General features: G+C 43.7%; 1 protein-coding gene across 1 annotated transcript; it reads right to left on the bottom strand.

Moving 5' to 3' along the window:
* Positions 1–374: 374 nt before the first annotated feature.
* LOC146759740 (obscurin-like) lies at positions 375–17,324 on the bottom strand. The gene is made up of 5 exons (XM_085509861.1): positions 17,321–17,324; positions 15,023–15,298; positions 13,557–13,829; positions 3,725–4,000; positions 375–616 (listed from the first exon to the last, which is right to left on the bottom strand). Exons 1-5 carry the CDS (start codon positions 17,322–17,324, stop codon positions 465–467), a joined length of 981 nt encoding a protein of 326 aa, XP_085365987.1. The 3' UTR covers positions 375–464.
* Between the last annotated feature and the right edge of the window lie 306 nt (positions 17,325–17,630).

The following is a 17,630-nucleotide window of genomic DNA, read 5'->3' as shown; positions in this document are numbered from 1 at the left end:
TTTCTTTCAGGTGAAATCAATGACAAACTGCATCAAATTTAGGTGCTACCAAACTTAACCTTGTCTAGTTCAGAAATACAATTAATTTCACCTGATTTGACTTCTTTGGTATAGCCAAGGACAAAACCTCAGCTCTGCAGATCTGAATAGTAAGCACATCACAGCTATTCAAACAGATCTTTTACTGAGATGCAGCTGTCTCATTTAGTGTCCAACGACTTTGAACTGGAAATGGAGCAGACCCTCCAGACACACACACAATATTTCAAAGACCCCAGTGAAGGAAGGCTGTACGTTAATTAATTCTTCATCTTCATGATGTAAACCAAGCCAGGATATGTTACCTCTGACAAGCAGATTGGCTGTGGATTTTGATTTGCCAATTGAGAACTGAATGGTGCTTGTCATATCAGTGGTGGTTTTCGGTATGGTCAGCTGGTGGATGGTGCCTTCTTGCTGCATAATCAAGTTTCTGCCAGCCTGTAAGACTTCCCCACGTAGGAATACCACTTGGGAGGTTTCACAGAAGGAATGGATATCTCGCATTCAAACTTGGCTTTTTCAGGCTCAGTCACATCCTCATCACACAGCTCCTTTATTAGACTAATGGATTGCTCTTTAAGAAGGATGGAACAAGAGAAAGCAGAGATGTAGAAGGAATGTAAAAAACCCTTACATTATCACCCTACTTACTCACATCAGCATAACTGCACATGAACACTACACCTATCAGCTCAAAATGCCTTTAAAACATCATTAAAAAATAATATGAAGAAAGGAATGTTGTTAAGAAGTCACATGAACACTACACCTATCAGCTCAAAATGCCTTAAAACATCATTAAATAATATTCTAAAGAAAGGAATGTTGTTAAGAAGTCAGACAATAAGACTGACAACCTGAAAAGAGCCCAGATCTTCTGATTCCCAGTCCAACATCCAAATCAAACAATGACCTTCCCATCCCAATATCAAACTCCTCGCATTACGAAATGGAAAAGAGGTTCAATGAAACACAGACATTGATAATTACTTTGGTTAAATACAGCAACTTAGCTCTGAACAACAAGTTTTCACCTAGTAAAGGTCTCTGTAGCTCAAATGTAATGACTCTACTTAGGAGAAATTCATTTTCCAGGATGTTCTTGCCCTTATAATGGTAACAGTGGCAAAGCTGGGGACTGAACTCTTGAGTAGTGTGCTAACTCAAATGTCTCCCTTTTCTTTATCACACTTAACATCATATATATACCCTAATATTGCATATATTAAAAAAACAAAACAAAACCAACCCTGTGCTCTTTTCAAACAGACAGAGAAAATGAAGAAAAAGTCAAGCTATGTTTTTTATCCCTCAACGTTCAAACACAAATCTGAAGTTTAAAAGTAGAAAATCAACCTCGTAAGAAAATAATCTGTTCTACTTAGCAAAAGTAAAACCCAAAAGACTAGCTGGATATTTTGTGGGCAGAAAGGTAGGTAGGTAGGAGTTTTTATTTCTGTCAAAGGTCCTGGTGGCGTTCAACTTTTTTGACATTCTTGCAAATGATGTTAGCTGGTCCATGTCACTTGTTCCACCCTAACCTCAGTCCCAAAACAAAAGGGGAACTCCCTTCTGAACCTTCTTCACTTCATTTCAGATGTCCTTTCTGCTTCATCTCCAACCCACCCCCCACTCAGGAGAAAGATCTCCCTCTTACACCCTACCATCTTGCCGCATTCTGATGTTGTCATCAGCCTTCAGCTTGTTGTCATCTTTGTACCACTGGGTCTGAACCTCATCGTGTGAAATCTCACAGACAAAAGATGCACTCCCATATTCATTCACTTCCACATCTTCCAGTGGTTTAACAATCTTGATATCTCCAGCTGTGAAATACTAGAGATATATTTGTCAGGGTATTTCCAGAACTGAGTGCAGCATCTTTTCCTTACACATATTTGCATAGAAAATAAGTAGGATTATGTTTTATTCTAAACCATCATCCATTCCTTAGTCATTTCTCTCTTCAACACAGTCAATGCATTATTGCCCTTGAACTTAAAGATAGACTTACTAGCTACAATGGAGCTCCCTGCAAACAGTTTTCATGGAAACCAGAACCTCATTTATTCTAAAACCTTTCAAGCAAAATTAAGGGTAGAAAAACAATAGAACTGACTGAATCTTTAAGGTCATTTAGTTCCAGTCCCCCTGCTATAGGCAGGGACACCTCCCTCCACACCAACTCTTCTCCTCAGGGTCAAGGCTTCTCTCAAATCATTCTCCTCTAAGCCTGTGCCTGTGCTTGGGATTGCCCTGACCCAGGTGCAGGGCCTTGTACTTGGCCACACTCAAGTTCATGAGGCTGCCAAGGGCCCACCTCTCCAGCCTGTCCAGGTCCCTCTGGGTAGCATCCCTTCCCTCTAGCACATCAACAGCACCGCTCAGCTTGGTGTCATCTGCAAACTTGCTGAGGCTGCATTTGATTCCACTCTCCATGTTGCCTACAAAAATATTAAATAACACTGGTCCCAACACCACCCTCCACCTGGACACTGAGCTATTGACTGCAGCTCTCTGAGTGTGACCATCCAGACAGTTCCCTATCCTGCAACTGGTCCATCCATCAAAACCATTTTTCTCCAGTTTGGTGACCAGGATGTCATGCAGGACGGGATCAAATGCTCTGCACAAGTCCAAGTAGATGATGTCAGTTGCTCTCCCATTATCCACTGATGCTGTTACTCCATCATGAAAGGCCACCAAGTTTGTCAGGCATGGCTTGACCTTGAGGAAGCCATATTGGTTACCACCAATCTCCTCATCTTCATTTTCCAAACTATGCCAAGGAGAACTAGACAGAACTCTACAATGTCGTGTCACTACAAACCTGTCTGAACCATTGGCTTCTCTGCATGCTCATCACTAGTCTCTCCTTAGCTTGTGTGCCCACAATGTATGGGGAATGTCAGCCACAAATCTTACCTAGGGGACATCTTTGCTTCAAAGTCCCTTGAACATCACACAATCCCTTTTAACTCTCTAGGTCTGCACTTATTTATGTCAGAATCAGACCATATTTCTGTGCTGCTATTTCCCTTTCCTTCTGAAGGGCCTGGATACAACTTGGATTAACCTCAGGAGCAGAGTTCCTGCATAAAACAGCCAGTACTGAAACAGCAACCCAGCCTGGTTGCAGACTGAGAGAGAAAATGAGAGTTCACCGCCTGTGAATAATGAGACTTCTCTTATTTCCCTGGGAAGTAATGCCCACTTTTTTACTTTGACAGAGCTCCTTCCCATCCCAGAAGGGAAAATATCAAGTCAAATCTACATTAGTCCTTCCATCTCTGCACTGGGCAAAGGCAGCCTTCAGATCTATGCTTAATTCACCCAATTCCCTAGAATTAATGGAACTGTACTTACTGGAACATATGCTGAAGCTTAAGCACAGTGCAGTGTTTTCAACATGTAGGAATGGCTATAGAACAAGCATATATTCTGGCTGACATATGAGAGCTTAATGCACTGCAGAGGACTGTTAACAAGCCCGTTTGGACATCACCTTGAATAAATGACGTTATCCCCAAGTAAGGGAAGGAACAACTGAGCACCAGGGAGGTACACAAAGGGCCAGAGCAAATTCTCACACTGTCAGGTGCAAAGAAAACTCAGATTTCACCCTAAAACCCAGTTCACAACAAGGCTACAAAATCCTGGCTGAGAATTTCTGAATGCTCACCAGTTGTTTCCAGCTCGAAGGTCATCTTCTGGCCAGCAGCATGGCAGATGTATTCTCCAGCATCTTTCTTCTCCAGCTGCTCCACAACCAGACGCCGTGTTTTGCCCACAGATTCCATTCTGAACTTTCTGGAGGAGGCAAGCAGTCTTCCATCCTTGAACCATTTTACTCCAGTTGGATCCTGTGCTACTTCACAGCTGAGGGAGGCACTTGCTGCCAGGGCAGCACTCACCTCTTTCTGCACCTGCTCCTGGTTTATAAACACAGGTTTTGGCTCTGAGGGAAGAAAAGAAAAACAGAAGGACTGAAATGAGACCATCTTGCAGGTTTGTATGTACAGGTTGGAACAGGTTTAGGTTACCACTTGTGCCCAAACTAATAGCCTTCATAGAGAATATCAGCTCTTCTGTTGAAAAAAAGTGTCAAATCTAGGCAAGAAAGAACCTAGGAACTGAAGGAACCAAGAGGGTCCTTGAACACCAGTCCCATGGTTGCAAGTCACTATGCAAACATATTGAACCCAAAAGAACATCTGACCTGCAGGCAACCAAAACCTGAGTTCCTTTTGCTTAAGACCCACTGTGAAACATCAAAACACATAAACATGTGATAGTCAAACCACTGGCTGCCTTTTCATGACCCAGAACAGTACTCCTGGCTTCCTGAACAGACTCCTCATGGCCTCTACCATTGCCACAACTGTGACTGTCAAAGGCACAAAGGAAATATGCTCACCAACGCAGTCCTTTGTTCTTTGTGTGTGATTTGCAGATATCTATCTTACTTTGAGCTCTGGGAATAGTCAGCTCTACCAGGTCTCTTACTGTGAGTAGCAGACTCACCTATCCAGATGCAGCCTCCAACATAAAGGCATAGTAAAAAGGCAGTGTACTACTAGGAGAAGTTCCTGCTTCTCCTGCCACGAAAGGCTGCACGTAGAACATGCACTCCAGCCTCACTGCATATACTTATCTTAGTCAAATGTTTCGGTGAACAAGAATTACAGTTTGGGATCTCAGGCACTGGAGAGATTTGAATAATATCTTGAATATTGCTTCCACTGTACATATATCTGTAATTATTATTCTACAGACAGACTGAAACAGGTCTTTGTGCCATACTAAATCCAAATACTTGCTACAAACCCAGGCAATCAAGTATAGGGGAAAAACCTCAGCACAGACTACTGCAACTGGATCACTGTATAATAGAAACTAGATTTTACTTTACTGTTCTCTGCTGTATTTCATACAACACCTGTCTTACCTGTGACACGAATCTTGAAGGTGAGTTTCTGGCCAGCAGCCTCGCAGCTGTACTCCCCTGCATCTTTCTTCTCCACCTGGCTCACCACCAGCCGACGCTGTTTGCCCTCTGACTCCACCTTGAAGTTCTTGCTCGAGGTGATCAGTTTCCCCTCCTTGTTCCACTTCACCTCCGTCTTCTCCTGCACCACCTCGCAGCTCAGCGTGGCATTTTCTGTTGGTGCAGCCTTCACCTCCTTCTGCACCTTCTCCTTGTTGATAAAAGCATCTTCTGCTTCTGGAATTGAAGGCAAATGGGCACATTTAAGACATGAATCTTTTCTACACAGCCTTCCCCAAATGCCCAAATTGGACTGTACCGTTGAGGACAGCTTTCCCACTCACATTTCCTGACAGTGCTATGAACTGAATGCCAACATCTGAACTATATCAATTGCCAGTGAAGAACTTCCTCCCTGCCAGACCAAAACAGCTTAGATAGCCCTAAACTTGTTTTCATTTCCACCAGTATCATGTTCCAAAATCTTCAAAAATTAAAAAACACCCCTTTCCCCACTGTCCAGCAGCACACCAGCATACGCAGTCATTGAAAAGTCTGTTTCATACAAGGGGACAGGCATTAAATTGTCCAAACAAGCTGACAGTTGTAAGTTGCTTTGCCAGCAAAAGCCAGGTGAGGGGTCAAGGTTAAATTCTGTTTGTGATTAAGTCATAGTGAGGAAATGTATTTTTCTCACCTACTTATTTCTGAAAACAATTCTAATATCTCCTGAGTTTTCAGAGGCAGTAATAAAATGGTTTCCCCTATGGAATCATAGAACGGTTTGGGTATAGAAGGAAGCTTTAAAGATCATCCAGTCCAACCTCTTGCCGTGGTCAGGGACATCATTCACTAAATGAGGCTGCCCAGGGTCCCCATCCAGCCTGCCCTTGGACACTACAATGATGAGTCACCCACAACCTTCACTGGACAATCTGTTCCAGTGTATCACCACCCTCATCATAAAGAACTTTTCTCATGTCCAAACTGAGTCTACCCTCTTCACTTTTGAAACCATTGCCCCTTCTTATGTTGCTACAGACCCTGGTAAAAAGCCTTTTTCCACTTTCTTATCAGACTCTCTTCATAAATAGAACGCCTGTCTTCCTCCATTTTGGAATGAAAAGCACCAGCTTGAAGGCTTTCTATTTTTAAGCATTTCTTTTGTACCTGCTATAGAGAAGAAAACAAAAGAAAATACTGGAAAACCTTTTTAGTTGCAGGTTTCTTTAATTTAATAGAAACAACCAATGCCGCCGTCTAGCATTGTGACCAAATGCTGTCTCTGAGACTATTTAGGAAGAAGCATTTGCAGGGGTGTGCTTGTGCCCTGAAGATATCTTTAATATTCTTTAATTTCCCCTGTAATTATTGACTTCTCATTTTGCTATCATTGCATCTACTTGAGATCCCCAGGGAAATTCCCAAATTATTTCCAGCCTGTCTTAAGCTGAGGCTACCCAAGTCCTCTGTGTTCATAGCTTCAGAAGGCAAACAGGAATGTACACAAATTAAACAGAATTTAAGCACCGTCTACATCACTGAATGCTGGGGTTAAATTTGTCAAACCACTTAACTTTCCCCTCCTTCTTTGTTGGGGGGTTCAATACAGTCGAAACAATTTCTCTCATCTGTGACATGAATCTTGAAGGTGAGTTTCTGGCCAGCAGCCTCGCAGCTGTACTCCCCTGCACCTTTCTTCTCCACCTGGCTCACCACCAGCCGACGCTGTTTGCCCTCTGACTCCACCTTGAAGTTCTTGCTCGAGGTGATCAGTTTCCCCTCCTTGTACCACTTCACCTCCGTCTTCTCCTGGGCCACCTCGCAGCTCAGCATGGCATTTTCTGTTGGTGCAGCCTTCACCTCCTTCTGCACCTTCTGCTTGTTGATAAAGGCATCCTCTGCTTCTGGAATTGAACTGGAAAACATTGGGTAAAATATACATTAGATATGAGCAACTTGTGACTAGAAGACATTAAAAGTTGCTTCTATGTTGTATTGGACCATTTCCTGGAGCAACTCTGCTTCACAGTGTTTATCACACATTATAATGCATCCTCAGCACAGTCCCTATGGTCATCCCATCCCTCTGGGTAGTCTTTACTATCAGCTTGGACTCCTAATTTTCAGATTTCTTCTAATGAAGACAATGACAGCTCTTCATCTGTCTGTCTTTTTGATATTGCTCCACTCTGCACTGGATATCAGCCAAGTACAGCTCAATTATGAAGACCTCAAAATCAGGAAACCATAGAAATTTAAGAGCAGAAAACCATCTTTTGACTCTACCCTTTGGTAATGATATAGCCCTTAATATGGTGAATATTTGGCCTACATTAGATTTTGTAGCTCAGTTTTATGCATAAAGCATGGTTTTCTACTCTCAGCAACCCCTGATTCTTCAGAGAACTGGCTGAGGTCATCTCCTCTTAATACCTAACACATATAGAAGAAAGTGTTTAAAGCCCACCTTACCCTTTGTGTCAACAAATGGAGTTAGCATCAGAGAGATAGCAAGTGTAATTAGTTAGGCATACACACTTCAGTTAAGGTGATTCAGTTAATCACTTTGCTAAGTGGGAACGATTGATACATTGAATCTTTTATTGATTACTTTAATGACTGTTTTATCTGGTTCTCCTTTTACCAACAACTGGTTGCTGAGAGTGTTCATGCTAGTTCCTATTTGAGGAGTGGGAGAACAGATAAACCCTAAATAAATGGGCTTCCATTTCTATTCCATGGTTTGCCCTACAAAAGGCTGTAGAAGTGCAGAATATTTCTGACGCACTTACATCATGGACTTCTCTAGTGCTAGCCAGCTTCTAATTACAGCTCAATTTTGAATAAGCTTCCTATGCTTGTTTGGGTCCCAGGAAAGATCCCACAGTCCTGATGCTGATACCAAGACAGAGGCTCCAAGCATGAATGCAGGACTAGCAGGTGTGAGGGGGATTGACATTGCCTTTTATTTGCAGTGGAGACATGGAAGACCACTCATTCAGATCATTCATGCAAGCATATCCAGGCATACCCAACTCAGGTGACCGGGAAGGTTCCTGCTCCCCAGCAGTCATGGCAAACCCTTCCATGACCTGTCCCCTATCTCCTTCCTCCCCGCTGTCACTCTGTGAAGCCTTCTGCTGCCATCCCTTTCCCTTCCTTCATGACTTTCTCCTCTGCATGCTGTCTGAATTCTGAGTGGCAGCAGCTGCCCAGGAGGGTAAGTTCAGCTCAAGTTCCTGTGCTGCTGACCGTTGCAGTACGTGCAATCCCAGGATTCACACCACAGCTCTACCACCAGCACTGCAGTCCACTGAAGGCGAGGGAGCAGGGCAGCAAGCCAATGCAAGAATGCAGTTGACACACTCTACATTTGATCTCCCTGCTTGTATTGACTGCAGAAGCATCATTCTCTCCGCCCATCTTCAACAGCCCCTGTTTTGACTGATGATTTTCAGGGGAGGTTCAAGTTGGATGTTAAGAAAAACTTCTTCTGAAGAGGAATGGTGATGTGGTGGCACAGCTTTGCAGGGAGGTGGTGGGGTCACCATCCCTGGAAGTGTTCAATAACCATGGAGATGTGGCACTGAGGGACGTGGGCAGTGTGCATGGTGGGATGGGTTGAGGCTGGATGTGGGGATCTTTGTGGTCTTTTCCAACCACAATGATTTGATGAAGATCAGAAGGGTTGCTTATTAGCAAGACAACAAACATGGCCTAGACCAACCAGGTGATGCAAAACTTCTCACAAATGCAATGGAGCTTTGGCCCACTTCAAATAAGGATTTCAGCATGCACCACAAATACTGAGATAATGAGATGGCAGAATCAGCCCTTTTTACTCTTGTTTTCTATAGGCTTCCAAGGTGTGCAGCACTTGTTTCTTTTAAGCAAGAAGGTCTAATCTGCGTCCCATAATGCTCAACACTGAGCACCTAACATTCAACATGTCCTTAAAATGGGATTGTTCTGTGCTACCAGTGGAACCCTGGGGTAGAGGAACCCTGAAAAGCTTTCTGAGTGCAATGGTAAGAGGAGAAATTAAGACTCAGAAAGCCATTGCACTTTGGGAGAAGCTAGTAAGATGAGGATTTCTGTAGTGAAAGAGCCAACCACTCCAAGAGTACTCATAATCCCTCCTGACTTTCACACCAGATCATTTTGCAGTGAGGGCTGGACTTGCACGTCAGTGGTACACATGAGAAATACAGCAACGGTAGCTAAGCAAGCACTCTCCACGTATGGCAGAGGAGGAGGTATTACATTACCCTGTGCAGCCATGAGCTCATCCGGTCTGAAAGAGAACAGAAAACCTTTGGTTTCTGAGGCAAACAGCTAATAATAGCCCTCAGCTAGCAAAATTCAAGTGTAAAAGCACTACATTTCTGGGTTTTCTCCCTACACCTCTGCAATAAGACGTGGGCTGGCTTTGGCTGCTGAGGATTAACTTGGTTGATTCCAGCTGTTGCCATAGTCTTTCTGTCAACGTTCATGTTTCATTTGCTCTGACAGATACCTCCCAAATCTACCCTTTCTGTAAACCACTATTTGCTGAAACTGCCAGTTTCCTGAGCCAAAAGCATGAGCGACACAACTCACGGAACAGATCCAAAGGCCCCAGAATCACATCCACGTGGTGTGGGAATAGTAAGAGCTGATGGTTTAGAGTCTACACCACAGGCAGCAGCAAAGCTGTCTACTACAGGAGCAGAGATATATTGCACACCAGGGACTGAAGGAGCAGAATGCCCCAAGATGGAGAGAGCAAAGACTGTGACCTTTACAAGGGAACAGAACGCAAGCTATGCCCTGCAAGGACACCAGGTCTGTGTGAGCAGAAAGGCAGTAGACTCCCAGTACAGTTGCTCCTCCACATAGCTGATCAAATGCCAAACCTTGACCAGGATTAAGCTCCAATGTGTTCACTGCCATAGGAAAGAAGAGGAGAAAACAGATTCCCTGTCCTGATCAGCTCAGAATACAAGACGAGAACTGTAAAGTTAACAGAGAACAAGCTGACTTATGAGCAAAAACCTGTAGAGTGCAGCTACAAATAAAACAGAAGACAAACCCTCGTCATCAGCCAGCTCACTAATGGTCACTCCGAATGCAGCTGATGTGCCCATGGCTATCTGGAGTCTAAGTTAAAATTTACCGGATCTTGTGCAAAATATACTGACACCAGAGCAATCTCTACTGCAGCTGGAGTGAGAGATCTACCTCCGTGCTAAACTCTCAGACTAATGAGAAATGTACAATTAGAAAGGTATCAATGGATTCATGACTGGTCATTACATTTACAGAACATGGAACGAATGGTCGTCAACATGGGATTCAACAAACCAAAGGCAAGTGCAATGCCTCTGACTAAAAGTTCTTACTTTTACCAACAACCAAACCTTCTCAGTGCAGCCACAGTAGAGATCTGTAACTACTACTGTTGAAATATCAACTGGCAGAGCAGTGTTGCACATTGTACAAATCACAGTTGGACATCCATGGACAGCTGATGATAAAAGTAGTCCTAGGGGAAGAGCTGGATGAAACACTGTTAAAAACAAATAATCATTTTAGCTGCATGTTTGTAAGCATTTATTTTCATCCTCCCCAAAACAGTTTCATGTCAGAATAAAGAGGACACGTTCACACAGACGTTTCCACAGCCAGACTATGGAATAATCAAAGAATATCAACCAACATGTGTTCCCTACCAGTTACATGAATCTTGAAGGTGAGTTTCTGGCCAGCAGCCTCGCAGCTGTACTCCCCTGCATCTTTCTTCTCCACCTGGCTCACCACCAGCCGACGCTGTTTGCCCTCTGACTCCACCTTGAACTTCTTGCTCGAGGTGATCAGTTTCCCCTCCTTGTACCACTTCACCTCCGTCTTCTCCTGGGCCACCTCGCAGCTCAGCGTGGCATTTTGAGTCAGTACAGCCTTCACCTCCTTTTGTACCTTGTCCTTGTTTGTAAACACGTCTTCTTTCTCTGCAGGGACATCACAACAGTCACACCATTTTGCTGTAGTCTGCTGCAGAGCTTACTCCAGCTCCCCGTTTTCACTATACTTGCCCTTCACATTGAGCATTGTGATGCCTCATTAAGACAGGAAAATACTTTCCCCTCTATCTTGCTTTGGGAAATAATAGGCATATCACTTCATATCATATCATATCCTATCATATCACATCATATCATATCAGAAAGCTAAACATTTCGCACTCTGATAGCAGATTTGGACATGAGATTTAGAACACCTGCATGCACTGCTGAACCTCCTCCCTTCTCTTTTTTTCTTCTGATTTCTCTCTACATTTCCAGAAAATCGGAAGGGAACGGCCCTCTAGAACAGGTTGCCCAAGGAGACTGTGGATGCTCCATCCCTGCAGGCATTCAAGGCCAGGCTCGATGTGGTTCTGGGAGCCTGGGCTGCTGCTTGGCAACCCTGCACATAGGAAGAAGGGGGTTGGAACTGGATGAGCACCGTGGGGCTTTGCAACCCAGGCCATTTATGAGTCTGATTAGTGGCATTTTCCACCTCATTGTGTCCTTCAAATTTTGTAACCAGATCTCTTCAAACACCTCCCCTTTTCTCACTCCTTGCATGCCTGGTGTGCTCTTGCACTGTAACCCTGCAGACACCAGCTGACTACAAGAGCTGCACAAGTTACCCTCCTTGCCTATGGTTTGTTGCAGTAATTCATTCCTGGATGGAAAAGCACATGTAGAAAAGTGTTGCTATGACACTAGATGACAAAGAAAGTCCTATAGCCAAAGTGTTTTGCACCAGAGAGGCTGTAAGTTGATCCTCCAAATGCAAGACACACAAAATGAAGCGTTCCTTTATCTCTGGGTTTCCAAGCATTTTCTCACCTCTGACTTTCACTTGGAATGTTGCTTTGTCATCTTTTGTTTCACAGCTGTAGCTCCCTTGGTCTTTCAGGGTCACATTTTTGACCATGAGCTTGCGGTGCGTCCCCTGGGAGATGATGGTTGTCCTCTGGTCCTGCTTCACCTCTGTTTGATCTTTCTTCCATACGACAGCTCCGCTTGCAGCTGACACCTCACACACCAGCTCCAGGTCTTCAGAAGGACTGACTGATATTTCTGGAGTCGTTTTGGGCTTGTTGACAAAATTAATGGCTTCATCTGAAGAAAAAAAGAGAAAGTGGTTTACATCCTGACTCAGGCTTATTCAGCACAGCATTAACATACAGTTAGAACAGATTGTAATGTCTCTGCTCATTACATCTGGGGGATCGAGTTTCACCTCTGGAGGTACTCACATACAAACGTGTGCTTGATTCTCCTGTGTAAGGAAAGAGTAAGTTCTATGCAGACAGTTCTTATTTCTTCTAATCAATTCTGTATTCTGCACATGTTCTTCTGAAGCTAAAATGAATGTAGCTAAGTAACGTGTTTTCAATACATGAACAAACCTATTCAACACCTTGTCTCTAAGCTAACAAGCAGCGTTTGATGAGCACATCAGTATTTCATGCCCTTCATTCCATCCACACAGAACCTGCCTGAGGAGCAAGCTGATGCCTGTCAGCTACAGGCAGACCTAGCTTAGTATTGCATTTCTTAGAGCAACAACTGTTGCTTTCAGTCACTGAATATAACAAGGCCAATTGCTATGCCAGGCGCATTTATGACATCAGTGAACAAATAATTCGTTAAAAATTGTAATAGACAGGAGCCATCTATTCTTTTAAAACTAGGTGACCAAAGAAGAACAGTCCCTCTAGAGTCAAGCTGTTAAGAACTAATAGCATCAATCAATATCACATAGATAGATTACAGCGAAAGGCTTTCAGTAGAGCTTCAGTTCATAAATGAAAACTGGGTTATGGAAAATAGGCTCAAGATAGAAACCAGAAAACAGATCTTAACACCAGGTTCTGTGAATGCAGCCAGCTGAATTTCACAGATCTTGAATTTCAATGACAATTTCTTGTGTTATTTTACCTTCCAGCTCCACCCTGAACAGGAACATGTCAGTGACAAGCATTACTCCTCCAGGCTTGACCTGACAGTGTTTTACTTGCACTATGAGCTAATGGCTGTGCTTACAGCACCTCAGGGAGACACCTCAGAGATCACAACGTCCTTCGGGTACAGCAGGAGACACTGAACTCTCCAAATGTGGAGTTTAATTTGTCAAAAGAGGAGACAGGATTCCCATGCTAAGAACTTAGGAACATTTCAGTCATAGGTTTAAAGATGATGTAAGTGCTGAGGCAATTCATGAACTAGAAGAATGAAGCCCAGATGTCAGGGCTCAAGTCGTGACTCCAGCCCCAGCTGGAGCTAAGGCTGTCCTGAATTCATCACAACACAGTTACATGATTTGCTTATACTGTGGATTTGCATAGGGACAACAGGAAGTTCAGAATTGCTTCAATAGAGATATGCAAACTTTGTCCTAAATACTGGAAACCCACAGGGTTTGACAAATCAAATGAATTAAGTCTGAAGTGCTTTACATGGATTGTGATCCCATGTTTGCCTCACAAACTTACCTGAGACTTTCCAATCAAAAATCAGAGTGTCATCTCCAATTGTGTAGATGTATGTTCCCTCGTCTACTTTCGTTACAACTGAAGCCACAAGCTTATGCAGTTTCCCTTTATCTTCCATTGTGAATTTCTTACTGGTCGTGATTTCTTTGCCATTTTTGTACCACTTCACCATGACATTGGCTTCAGAGGTCTCAGGAACAAATTCAGCTTGCTTTCCAGCAACGGCCCTGATTACTCCTCCAGTTGTCTCTTTGATTACGAAGTTTGCCAGTGCTGAAACAAAATATGGACACACAAAATATGTATGATGGTAAAGAACTGCAGGGACATTGGTGACCATGAGGCATTCATTTATCATAAGATCAAACGTGCACGTTTAGTCCTAGTTCTAATTGCTGGATTCTAATTCAGATGCTGGCAAATTGGCAGCTTTTATAAACCACGTACCAGATTACCTTATCTCCACAAGTTGAAAGACATACACTGGACAGGGGACAGAGCCAAAGGAAGAAGCCCAAGGCTTCAAGAAAATGTCTAAAATAGGAAAACTGAGGAAAGAATTGGAACAAGCAAACTAGAAGGAAATCAATGGAGGGGGTATCTATTACTGCACTGTAACCCCCTGGCAAACAAATCGAGCCTAAAAGATGGAGATATCACTTAGGACTGAAAAGATAAACAGAATTCCTTTATGGAAATTAATTGGAGCGCAAAAGTTAGATGATAAAACTGGCCCCTATTAACACACAGTGGAATAATTGACTTAAAAGATTCATGTGCATACACTACTCTAGGGCTTTGTTGTTTCTCCATGGACCAACAAGGGTGACAAGCCAGCAGAATATGATGAAGAGCCTCATGCAAACTCAGTGTAAAAAAAAAAAAGGCAATTGTTGCTGGGAAGAAGGTGCATTTGCATTTGTGTCATCTGCAGAGGGTACTGCAGAAATGGAAAGTCTTCCACTGGAGCAAACAAAGGGCTCTCATTTATTGCAATCAAGGCCATGCGTGTGGATCTCAGAGATCAGACCTACACCCTGCAGCAAAACAGAGACCTGCGTGGGAAAGTTCAGTTTCTCTCTCCATCTGTGTCAGAAAAAGCCCACCATGGAATGACAGCTAAGTAAACATCCCTGTGACTCTTCACAGGTCTCTTCTACGTTTGGGATCACTGCTACAAAAAGAGCTGTTGACATCATCTCTCGTGGCCACCCTGAGAGAAGAGCAGGAAGGCTGGGATGCTCTTTTTCCTATCTTTCCCTTGACTGCCTCTATATCTTAGGGACGAATCACAGGACAGAACACAGAAATCAAATGGCTCTACAAAGCAGATTGGCCAGTTCAAGTCAAAACAGACACTGAAAACACCCCAGATGCTGTCTGACAACAGCTGGACTGTTGGGGAGTCAGGTGAATGCAGTCTGCTGGCCCTGGGCAAAAGGAGGACAGCCCAGACTGTCACATACCTTTCACTGAAAGCTGATAGAGCATTTTATCCCCCTCACAGATGCACTGACAACTTCCAGCATCATCCATTGAGACGCTGTGAATTTTCAGGGTGTGTTTCTTCCCCACAATGTGCAGTTCATATTTTTCACTGGCCTTGAGCTCCTTCCCATCCTTCATCCACTCCACAGTAGCACCTGTGTCTGAAAGCTCAGCCTGCAGTTTGGCTTCCTCACGCAGCCGAGCGCAGATCTTTTCTACATCTTTGCTCTTCTTGGTAAATCTCACTGCAGCACCTGTCAGGAGCAAAGGCCTCGTTATTTCAATTGATATCAGGCTAACGTGGTCAATGTTTGCTGCAAGATCTCTGAAAAAGTATCACCTTCTGTTCCTGCACTCATCATTGTGTCAGTGCTGAGCAATTCAAGATATTTCATTTGGTCTTCTTGCCGGATTTACTAAGTAAAAATCAACCAAACATCTCCTTCTACCGATTAATAATGCTCTAAACATGCTTCTGCAGAGGTTTCCACCCAATGACAAACAGCTCCTCCCATCATGAATGTTTATTTGTTCTATTGGTCACGCAAATCTGATTGAAAGAGTTATTATTGGAATGATTGCTCCCCTACTTCTAAACTATTCCAGTGCAATCAGAAAGGCTGTCTGAACCTGGAGCTGAAAGTACTGCTCTATGGTGATGCAGTGGTAAACCTGGTGACTGAATGCACTGGCCAATAGCTGTGAACTGCAGACGTTCATCAGCTGGCATGAAGCAATCTGGTTCAGATACCAAGCAGCTGGGTAGATTGGCTTACCCTACACTCAGTGCTATCATGTTTAGGTCATTACCAGGACTCACGTCAGTCCATGGGATGCAATTTCAGGTATTTGGTACAGTCAGTGAATGCCTGCAGCCCCACTTCTAATCATCAGATCACAGCAACTATGCCTTGACTGTAAGAGGAAAGGAGAAGGATCAAAGCAAATACCTCTCACTCTCATCTTGGTGCTGACATCAACATTTCTGGCAAGAAATTTCACTTCTGCTCCATCATCGTTCTTGGTGACGTTCTTTATGATTAGGCTGTGAGTAGTTTGGGTTCTCTTGATGATCCAGGTCTCGCTTTCCTGTAAGACTTTACCACTGAGGTACCAAGTGCCGCAACACGTTGTTGTAAGGTCAATAGTAAACATGGCATCCCCTACAGGTACAGCTTCACCAGTTGTTAGGGAGGATTTCACAGCCAGGACTGGTTCTGAGGAAGAACAACATGGATGTCTTAATGCTCTTTAGATGAAAGTCTGGTATCTCATTTAGAGATGGAAGATTAAATCATAGGGACATTTCTACTTCTCCCTTTGCATGAGTGCTGGAAGAAGCACTTCTGTGCTTAAGGTCTGTTACAGATCTTGCACATGTGAGATATCAAAAGATAAGGATATTCATGTCTCTGTCACAGAAACAGAACTTGTATCACTTTAGTGGTAGCTGGAGGTTGATAGGGGATAGGAGAACTAGGAATAAAGGAAAGCCTTTGGTGTGTTAATGCACTGCTAACCTTAAAGTCAAAGGAAGCATCTTTAGGGAACCAACACAGCTGCTCAGCACACACTGACCCATTTCCATTGGGGTTTTTGTGCTTACCAAGGTGCACGCTCCCTGGGAATTCCAGAGACGGGCTCTGTCCATGCGCATTGACTGCAGACACTCGGAACTGATCATCAGCCTCTTCAGACAGATTGCTCACCGTGAACTCTGGGACGGGGACATGAGACTCGTGGCACCTCACCCAGGTGAAGCCAGTTAGTTTCTTGCATTCCACGACGTAGCCATTGATTGGAATGGGGCAGTGCATCTTCAGAGGGGTCCATGCCAGCATCACTGAGGTTTCTGTTTTATTTTTCACCACGGGGTCAACTGGGGGCTGGGTGGGAGGTTTTCTGGGAGCTGAAAAGAAATAAATACAGAAATATTAGCATAAGGTCATGTAGGCTGGAAAAGACCTTCAAGATCAGCAGACTCAACTTTCAGCATGACCTACTGAGTCCCACCATTAACTACTGTGCTACCTGAGGACATACATGACAAGCTTATTCCTGCAGGTATTTGCATAGTGAATATATTCACCCTCTGGTTGCTTTGGAACATTTTAGAGGTTAAAATCCCATCAGACTTTTTCACTGTGTGCAGCCACTGATACAGGCAGGAGGCTGGGAATTACCTGATGGGCTCTAGTTACAGACTACTGACACAGTAAAGGATTGAGTTCATTTCATTTTGGCCATCAGAAAGTTTGGTGGCTGGTTTGAGTCACCCATCTAGACTCCAATTATAAGCATATGGAGAACAGCACATTTAGGAGAACTCATCTCATCTTAATAAACCTGAATGAAATCACAGAATCATAGGATCACGGGAGGGCTTGGGTTGGAATAAACCTTCAAGATCATTAAGTGCTAGATGCCAAAGGTCCCACTAACATAGCATGAAGCCGAAAGTGAGATGCTGGAATCAGATCTCCTGACCTTACCATCAGAAACTGAGATGTCATATTTTGCTCAGAGGTGCCTGCTTGTAGGAGGGACAGCTTCCGAGCTTTTTCTGCTCCAGGAACCAGCTCCAGC

The sequence above is a fragment of the Coturnix japonica genome, chromosome 9 (genome assembly GCF_054131305.1).
Source record: "Coturnix japonica strain WE chromosome 9, WE-NBRP24, whole genome shotgun sequence".
NCBI lineage: Eukaryota > Metazoa > Chordata > Aves > Galliformes > Phasianidae > Coturnix > Coturnix japonica.
Note: the sequence above shows the minus strand (reverse complement) of the source record. Positions and strands in the feature narration are given on the sequence as shown.